The sequence below is a fragment of the Sinocyclocheilus anshuiensis genome, unplaced genomic scaffold (assembly GCF_001515605.1).
Source record: "Sinocyclocheilus anshuiensis isolate Anshui unplaced genomic scaffold, SAMN03320099.WGS_v1.1 scaffold822, whole genome shotgun sequence".
Taxonomy (NCBI): domain Eukaryota; kingdom Metazoa; phylum Chordata; class Actinopteri; order Cypriniformes; family Cyprinidae; genus Sinocyclocheilus; species Sinocyclocheilus anshuiensis.
The window spans coordinates 429184-439534 of NW_015539892.1; the positions used below are offsets into that span (position 1 = coordinate 429184).

Below are 10351 nucleotides of genomic sequence, written 5' to 3' on the forward strand. Positions count from 1 at the left end.
AATAGGTGGTAATCTTAAGTGCATATGGTCTGTTTTATTGAGAAATCTTTAGCTGAGGGAATGACACTACTGTAACAGGCGAGTGTCTCTCGAATAAATTAGAATGACAATCCCACAATCGCTACATAAAAAACATTCTCTATCTCTATTTATAGGGGCTTTTGCTAATTTATACTGTCTGAGTGATACTCTGGACTACATCCAGAACCCTTTATAGGCTCGATCCCTCTGGGCGAGTGGATAATTTCTGGCCTCACCGGGAACCCGCTGCTCAATCCTTTAATGGGTGTGATGCGGCAATGCAAATGAAGCAACTGTAGTCGACTCCTCGTTACTTAAGACAATTAAAAAGAAAAAGGGGTGTCTGCATCAGAACACTAAAAATAAAATAAAATAATAAAATAAATGCAGTATTAAACATTTTAAACTAAAAAATAAACACACACACACATATATATGGTAATATTTTAAAATATAAAAAATAAAAAAAGGTTAATCAAAAAGAAAAATAATTAAAAGGCCTGTTTGCAAAAATTTTTATATTTTTTCAAATATTTACCAATATTTGACAATTTAACTGAATATATAAAAGATCTGTACACTGCTCTAATGTGGGTTTTCACAAGAATATTATACATATACACATATAATATGTTATGCTTATTTATATATGGTGTAATAAGTTTATTCCGTTATTGCAATATAAAAATTAAAAAACAATTCAAAGGATAAAATTGTATGAAAGAAAAAAAAATAATATAAATAAAGGAATTGTGCACTCCTCATATAATAGTTTATGTACATTCATGTGTGTGTGTGTGTGTGTGTGTGTGTGTGTGTGTGTGTGTGTGTGAGAGAGAGATTAATTAATTACTTTTCTTTAATTTTCTTTAAACTAAATTTAAATCCTTTACATATCATCTCAAAACCCTCACAAAACATCAGTCCACCACCCATTCCATTATGGTTGTCATCAAAAACATTCACACTGTAGGAGCTTTCCCTCTTTACTCTTTCTGTCTGGCTTTATTGCAATAGATTTACGGTTACATTCTTCCTCGTTTTTATCTCTCTCTGTCTCCCGTCTCAAATTCATGACTGGCTGTTCATTCTGTTAATCTGGCGAACCCTCGCCTGCTGGCACCGGTTCTGCTTAAGTTGGCAAGAACGTCAAGAATGAATTACAGTCAGCCTTCCGGCGTGCAGGAAACTTGGGATTTAGAATGAGGGATTTTTTTTTGCTCTTATATGGAATATGACACTGCACTAATTGCCCCTCACAGTCCTCAATATTCCATTACCATATGCATAAACAAGCTCAAATGAATTTTCAGTAGCTATACTTTAGTTGACATAAAAACTGCCAACTGTGTTTGAATCAGCTCAGACTAAATGTGATTCATGACTGTTTTTCCCAGGTGTGGTTACAGTGCAGTACAGTAAAGCACGTATTTTTGAGAACGACAACAAGAATTGGAAACCTCAGCTTTAAAGGCCCTCTTTTCTGAGCCATATGCACATAGTGAATGAGAACAAGACGACCGAATCAATTCCGGTGTTATGTAACAAAATGAGTGTCGGCAGAAGGATCAGTTCTCTAGCGCTTTGTGTACACACGCCTGGGTGGTCCATCAAATGCAGGGGGCAATAAATAGGACATTTTCTTAATAATATTGATTGTAATTTTGACATTATGTTTTCCTGAAAATTTGAGGTACATAGTTTTGCATAGAAAGACTTTTGCACTATCAACTTGGTCAAATTTGCACCCAAACAAACAACAAACACAATTTTGAAAATGTTTCATCATCAGTGCAACAGAGTGGTTTTTAATAGTTTAGTTTTTAGAAAGTGCAAAAAGCCAGCCGTTGTTGCTTGCAACACGCATCAGGTGGTCCATGAACGATCTGTGGATGTGTCGTTCCTGAAACTAAAGCATGACATGAATTCACGTTGTTCAAAGTATGATGGGTTAGCACATATCCAATCAACTGATACAGCAACACTTAGGCCACCAATGTCTCATGGCCCTCCGTCAATCAATAATTGGGTGGCATTCAACTTCTCCTCACCTTTTGTTTGAGTTTCACAGTGGATCATTCAGCACTTTTGCGACCTACTCAAAACCCTTACTCAGGCCCTGCTGAACATTTATAGAGATATGCAGATTGTCTGGAAACAAATCAGTGTATCACAGCACTTAGATACATTCTTACATTTTTGTATGTCTCATTTGCAGTTGCCAGACATCAGCAAGAGGCTAAAAGAAGACTTGATGAACGGCCCCTTTCACTTCTGCCTCTGGACCCTAAACCGAATTGCATTGGATCTCCTGTATAAGAAGTTTAATGTTCTGGACTGTGTGCAGTGTAGTTGAATCGCTGCTGAGCACTGCTGCAGATGTTTGTATCTGTATGTGTGCGAGAGCGTATGCGCTTGTGTGTGTTTGACAGCGATACTGGGTGCCGAGTCAGGTCCCCTGAGCTGATGGGAGAGGAAGGAGCCCGAGATGTATGTGATGTGATTTGTGTGCATTTCTATGCGAGTTAAAGTGTCAGTAAATGTGTGTGCTTATGTGTTTGACAATAATGCCAATTCAGGTCCCATGAGCTGACATGATGGAAACAGGTCGAAACATATGTGTGCATTATACAAACGTGTGTATGTGTGTGTGCATTCATGTGCGTTAAATAGAGTGGCAATGTTCAGAATAGAAAATAGCTTACTACTTACAGAATGCTATATACTGTATACTACCTATTATAAGTGAAAAAAAATTTGCTTTGTTCCACAATAATTGTATCAAACAGTAGTGTCAAATTATTAACACATGACATCATACATTTATGTTCAATTCAGTGAGTGGCTTTAAAAAATAAACAAATAAAATAAAATAAACATTATTTTGCATTTTTAATCCATTTATACATTACAATTCAAAAGTTTGGGGTCAGTAAGATTTGTATTTTTTTTAAAGCAAGGAAATATTCAGTTGATCAAGATTGATCAAAAGTGTACCATTTATAATGTTACAAAAAAAAATCAAATAAGAGCTGTTCTTTTGAGCTACCGTATATCCTCAAATACTCCTGATATTAGAATGATTTCTGAAGAATCATGTCTGGAATAATGATGCTGAAAAATCAGCTTTGCCATCACAGGTATAACTTATATTTTAAAATATAAGATGATAGAAAACAGTTTTTTTTTTTTTATTGTAATATTATTTCACAATGTTACCATTTTTACTGTAAGTTAATGCAGCCTTGGTGAGCATAGGAGACTACTTTCAAAATCATTTTTTCAAAAAGCGCACTGCATTGTGGGATACAATATTCTACACAATAATGATATGTCCCATAGATGGTATAATCCTACTTGATATCTCACCTGTCTCAACAAATATCATCTAATGTAGGCACTTTTTAACTCACTAACACAATTTATTTGCTTTAAAGTCAATAACTAGTTCATCTCTCTCAATGCCAGCATGAAGTTCGACACAGAGTGCCATTCCATTGCACTTTTCTATGTATAAAGTTGAAAATTTCAACATTTTGAGCTTGTCTTCCAAGTATTCTATGACCAATAGCATACTATACATACTCTATAATAGCATGCTACTCCAAACATAGATTTAGTGTCTATGTAACTGCATATGTCTATGCAACTTGCGAGTGTGAGTGAGAGTAACTGTGAGTACGTGTATGTGTGTGCGTGCTCTGGAGATGTTGCTCTGCTTGCTTACTCGGCATGAGCTCAGGTCCTGCCGTCCTTTACTCAGCGCTGTTTGCCCCGCAGAGCTCTTGCCGGCTCCCGTGCCGTGGGGTCCTGCTCTGACACCCCAAAACAGAGAGACTGACAGAAAGCGAGAGAGACGCACACAGAAAGGAGAACCCGGTTTAAGGTTTAAAAAGCCAAGCCAGATGCGAAAGGTAAGGTGTGTGTGTGAGCATGTGCGTCTCTCTGATGGCAGCCATGGGTCTCAAGTTACTCAGGAGGCATAAGATTACTGAAAGAGAGAGAGCTTAAACAGAACACAAGGGTGTGCAGAAATCTGATTGTAACGTAGGCTGAGAAGAGGAGCAAGACTAGAGAGGGACAGAGGCAAAAAAGAGGAGCCCCACTCATCCTGGATCACAGCTCTCACAGAAGGACTGTCCTGCCCCAGAGGTTTTCCCTGGTGGGTATTTCATTGAGCGTTTGACCGTGTTTGGTTTTATAGATGTGCTTAAGCATGTAATCTCGGTCTTTTGGATTCTGTTTTTTGAGAAGGATATAAGTAAGAGTTCGGATCAAGTTTGGATGTAAATGAATTTATTGGATATGAATGGAGCTGTTACAGAAGTTTAGAAAGCTAGATGCTGTTATTTGTTCTCTCTGGCAAGCCACATATGTGCTGTGAAATGTGACTATTTAAGCTTTAGCTGTATTTAGCTTTAAGAACTTAGGAGTGAGATGAAAATTAGAAATAGTTTGTTGTTTGATTTGATGTTGATTTTTGGAATGAATGATGGCTCAAAAGTGTAAGACTAGTATATATGTGGGTATATATGTAATTTTAAATTATTGTATTAGTACATTTGAATCTTTATTTGATTTATTATAATCACTATATTCTCAATTTCAATTTATTTTAAAGGGATAGTGACCCTTTATAAGATAGATATTACCTGATTCATAGTAGTGCAGAAGTTCTAAAATATAAATTTTTACCCAAAAATGAAAATTCTGTCATTATTTATTCACCCTCATGTCTTTGCAACTTGCATGACTTGTTCTTCTGTGGAACATAAAATAAGATATTTTGAAGAATGTTTTGGAGACCATTGACTTTCCAAGAAAGAAAGCCATACAGGTTTGGAATGACATGAGAGTGAGTAAATGAGAGTTTTCATTTTTGGGTGAACTGTCAAAAATTATGTTGAAAATGTATATGTTAGACCTTCTGTGCTGCTATGAATCAGGTACTATCTGACTTTGAAACTAAGACAGCTATAGCATCTTGTCTAATAATATTTCTACGATTCAACCCAGCGGAATGATTTGTGCTGATTCGTTTATATATGAAACCATATTTTCACACAATTATGCAAACAATCTAACACATAAAGTACAAAACGTATGTAATGTGCCTTTACACATGCACGTGCCCTGAGGTGCTTGATACAAAACAATGACTTTGTACCTGTGATGCATCCGGGGAAACTTTCCCACACGTTGGTGATCGATCTTCTAGACACATGCGAGCACACACACACAGCTGAAGAATATAGATGTCATCTCTGTCCGTGGTGCATTTTCACATCTTCAGCATTTTCCCCAGACAAAGCACTGCAGGATAAGGACGGAAGTTTCTGTCACTTATAACTTTTTACAATTGTGTAACATAAGTCTTTCTGAGAAGAGTATACTTAAAAAAGAGGCAGCAGAAAATTTAAATTCTGATCATCTGATCATTTAATCACCCTCAGGTTGGCCAAAACCCTTTATTCTTTCTTCTGTGGGACACATAGGAATATATTTTGAAGAAAGTTCGGTACTAGAACTCGTTTTTCAAAATATCTTCTTTGTGTTCCACAGAAGGAAGAAATGCATACAAGTTTGGAACAACATGATAATAAATAATTTTTGGGTGAACTGGGTGAGCTCTCTCTTTAAGTAAAATGCAGATATTCAGTCATACTGTATGTGGCCACTACAGCTGGGCGAATAACAATTTAAGCAGTATGGTGCTGTTATTTAGCCTTCAGCACTGGTCAACTTTTCCTTAAAAATTAAACACCAACACTGCAAACATGCACTTATCATATAAACGAGGCCATCTTGCCAATGCTGTAAAAAATGTGGCCACATGAAACAGAATGTCCATGTAACCCACCCATCCAACAATACTCCTCTGACAATGGAAAAGACAGGCCCTGCTGTATACTAATAGGGTCAATGGAATATAACGCGGAGCGAAGGTGAGAGGTGTGCGTTACCTTCCAGTGTAGCCACACAAGCTGTCATGGAGCCAGAAGCTTTTCTTTTTGGCGACTGTGTGTTCTATGGTGTCAAGTGGTAGGGGTAGCTGTTTAAATCCTCTGTTAAGGTTATGGTTACCTGTCTCCATTAAACTCTCTGGAAAATAGAAAGCTGTAGATAAGAGGCCCAAACTGGACCTTTGACCCTGAGAGGAACAGCACTGGAATCCAAAAGCTGCTTTAATTGGATTTGGAATAAAGTGTGTTGAATGTGTATATTAAAAGAATATTCTAGGTTAAACATCTTAAACTGTCACTGATGCTGTTGATTCATACAGAAACTAACAACTAACCTCAAACTAACTAAAACTACTTCTACCACAATATCCTACCATAGGGCACTGTTGCATAGAAGATTACTCTTTTTCAATTGGTATAAATAACTTAAGAATGATAAGTTTGCATAAATTAAATTGTAATACATTAATTATAAATAACAATCATTAACATTCTAAAAAAAAACTCCCACCATTTGCACAGACATGCCTAATGAACTATTTGGTTTCGACAATCGATTGCTACTCCACTAGAGCATGATGCCCAGGAGAAAACAACACAACAAAATTAAAATGGAAATTAATGAAGCATTGCAATATAATAATTTCTAATAGGTATAGCACAAGATTAGTGCAATTACTTACCAACATTATCTGTGCAGATTATAACCTAAAACTTATTCTGTGAACATGTAAAAGCTAGTGAACTCAGTAGCTTTCACTCAATGTGTGCAAAAATAAAAGAACAGGAAGTGATGTAACAATGTGTTGCTTACCTGAAACTCAACCTAAAGGAATTACATCCATATCAGATAACCAGAAGTTAATCTAGAAGAGTCCGACAGATAAAAGGATGATTGAACCAAATAAATAAATAAATATTATTTATTAATAATAATAAATAAAAAAACAAATAAATAAATGCATTTTAGTTTGTAAAAACTGAATAAATTAGTCAAAATTACTGCCTGTGGGAACTGATGTCACGGATGCTGTTAAAACGAGTTTAACTTATATTACACCTGGAACATAAAGTCTGAGGTCTGAATCTTTCAATATTTCCTGGCTGTCTCCCAAAAATCATGCTAAATGTGAAGATGTGAATTCAAATGTGTGTGTGTGTGTGTGTGTGTGTGTGTGTGTGTGTTTGTGGGTGTGTGTGTGTGTGTGTGTGTGTGTGTGTGTGGGTGTGTTCTCAAGCACACTTGGCAGTAGATAGAGAGGACAGGAAAACATGTTCAGTTTGAATGCATTATTTATGCTTTTTTTAGCAACATTCAAGGAGAGACTAAATGCAATCTGTTAGTTGTAATATATATCCTTACAGGATATTGGCCACCCAGTCAACACGTGAGATCATGCGATGATCACAGTGACATCACAATTCAAGAATCAGCTACGGGAAATAGGTATAGTAGAGTTTGATGTTAAAAATATAGTAACATATGGAAATCGTGACCAAGGACGGAGATATCTGTTTAATTTTCTAAGGAGGACTGGACTGGAAGGACAAATTTAATTAAGATATATCATGGTGACATCATTGTGAGATCAAATTGTTGACTGGGCATGCCAAACTTGTATAACTTAGAAATTGCCAGTAAGGTATCACAAATGTTGTTAAAGTATTATGCACTGAAAATCATGACATGAGTTCATGAGAAAAGCAGAGATGACTGATTCATTTGGTAGAGGTGCTGGATTCATTCTCATCTCTGTTGAATTGTTCTTTTGGGTTAAATATTTTAAGTGAATTGGTTGATTAAGCTAGCAAGGCAGGCCTGGATGGTTTGTTAACGCATCAGACAGATCTGATGATTGTTAAATTCACTGTCAAATTTCAGTGTGTTCTTTATACAAAGCTATCATACAGAATCAGAAGACTTGGAATATAGCGCATATTTCATTGTATTTTAATAATAGTTTTGAAACCCTTGAAAAGAAGGTCCTACAGGATTGAAACAACAAAAAGGTGAATAAATAATAACACTTCATTTTTGATTGATCTAATCCCTAACCTATAATGTGCATGCTTAATTTTGAATGGACTGCAGTTGAGTAAAGTATCGAGTAAATGTTCCTATTTCATTGTCTTGTTGTAGAGTTTACATTACTTTAGATTGCTTTAATTGTTTCCTAGCCTGACTAAGGTGCAACCTTACCTTCCATGCAGTAACACAACTGTTTTGTTCCCTTTGTCTTTATCTGCAGATCAGGTGACAGTATCTTGGGATTGGTCTCTCTGCTGCAGAACCAGCCTGAATCTTCTCTGATCTCTTCGCACTTTGTGGTGCAGAGTGGGCTGGCTGGCTGGCCTGTGTCATTTCATCCTGGGTTAGGAGCCTGAGCTCAGCCCCAGGGAGGGGAGGGAGGCCATGGAGGTTCCTCTAGTCAACTTTGAGAACCTGGATGACATCGGAATCAATCTGGGAGACCCGAATGACTTGGGATATCCAACCTCACCCACCTCAGATGCCCCGGAACCAAACCAGGGGACCTATGGCATAAACTCAATTACACATTCACCTCAGAGAGGAAGACAGCCGAGGCACTCACCTGCCTCTCCACCAACACTCAGCAAGAAAGGAACATCAAGCTGCAACAGCCTGATTTCCAACTGGAAGGTTCTGATAAGCAGCGAGGGCAGTCCCAATGAGGCACTTCTAGGAAAAGTAGCCAAGGATTGTTGCGAGGAATATTTTGCTGAAAAGGAGAAATTCGAGGAGGGTGAACAAAAAGTGGTTATCAATGTCTCAGGGATGATGTACGAGACAACACTTAAAACTTTGAATCAGTTCCCAGATACCTTGCTTGGAGACCCCATGAGAAGGATTGACTACTTTGACCCCATGAAGAATGAGTATTTCTTTGATCGCAACCGCCCCAGCTTTGATGGAATCTTGTATTTCTATCAGTCCAGAGGTAAGATTCGGAGGCCAGCAAACGTGCCATTGGATGTGTTTGCTGATGAGATAGTGTTCTATCGACTAGGGCATGAGGTCATGGAACAGTTCAAGGAAGATGAAGGTTTCATCAAAGACCCTGAGCCTCAACTCCCAACCAATGAGCTTCACCGTCAATTCTGGCTGCTCTTTGAGTACCCAGAGAGCTCCAGTGCTGCCAGGTCAGTGGCCTTAGTGTCTGTTTTTGTCATCACTATATCTATTTGTATCTTCTGCCTGGAGACGCTCCCGGAATTCCGTGATGAGCGTGAATTTATGCCTGCTTTTGTCAACTTAACCCGTGACGCCAATGGAACGCTTCTATCCCCTACTCCTCATCCTAAGGCCATGCTCTCTGCCTTTGCTGACCCTTTCTTTGTGGTGGAGACCATCTGTATCATTTGGTTCTGTTTTGAGCTTGGAGTACGTTTCATAGTGTGCCCCAGCAAGAGCGAGTTTTTCAGCAATATCATGAATGTCATTGACATTGTGTCCATTATGCCCTACTTCATAACCGTCATAACGGAACTGATGGCCACCCACGATGAAGACCCCACCGCCAACCAGAACATGTCTCTGGCTACGCTACGTGTCATCCGATTAGTGCGCGTCTTCAGGATTTTCAAGCTGTCCCGCCATTCTAAGGGCCTCCAGATTCTAGGCCAAACCCTGAAGGCCAGCATGAGGGAGCTGGGCTTGCTTATTTTCTTCCTCTTCATTGGCGTCATCCTCTTCTCCAGTGCCATTTACTTTGCTGAGGTTGACGAACCTGATACTCAGTTCGTGAGCATCCCGGAAGGATTCTGGTGGGCTGTGGTCACAATGACGACGGTTGGCTATGGTGACATGTGCCCTACCACGTTGGGAGGAAAGATGGTTGGGATCCTCTGTGCCATCGCTGGCGTACTGACCATTGCACTTCCCGTTCCTGTCATCGTCTCCAACTTCAACTACTTCTACCATCGTGAAACAGAGCAGGCGGAGAAACAGATGATTGATGCTGCTGCTGAGGCTGCTGCAAATCAGAAAAGCAGTTCTGAAGAGAAATATGAAAGCAATTACTCGCTGGACAAGAACAATGGGAATTGGCAGACAGGGAAAAACGGCATTCCATAAGGATAGGTATATTTCTCATGACTAGCAATAATGACTATACAACAATGCACTAAGAAACTCTCAGTTTTATGTTTTGACAACTGCTTAATTTAGAGTTCTACATATGTACCTAATGCTATGCATATACCAACAGTACCTTTGCGGAATGTGCTGTTTCAAAGGGAGACCTTAAACAGGACGCTGTTTTAGCCAAAGGCTGCTAAAAACACTTTTGATGGATGACTATAAAACCTCAGAAGCACTATTTACTAAAAGGAAGCATATTACAAAT

At 38.4% G+C, this 10351-nt stretch overlaps 1 protein-coding gene across 1 annotated transcript; it reads left to right on the forward strand.

Moving 5' to 3' along the window:
- The first annotated feature begins 8397 nt into the window (after positions 1-8397).
- LOC107685839 (potassium voltage-gated channel subfamily A member 10-like) lies at positions 8398-10080 on the forward strand. Its single transcript, XM_016482573.1, has one exon. The coding sequence runs from the start codon at positions 8398-8400 to the stop codon at positions 10078-10080; it is 1683 nt and encodes a 560-aa protein (XP_016338059.1).
- The last annotated feature ends 271 nt before the right edge of the window (positions 10081-10351 follow it).

What these genes read in the sequence shown, in the direction of transcription:
- LOC107685839 (XM_016482573.1), top strand. Translation starts at nt 8,398, where the DNA reads ATGGAGGTTCCTCTAGTCAACTTTGAGAACCTGGATGACATCGGAATC.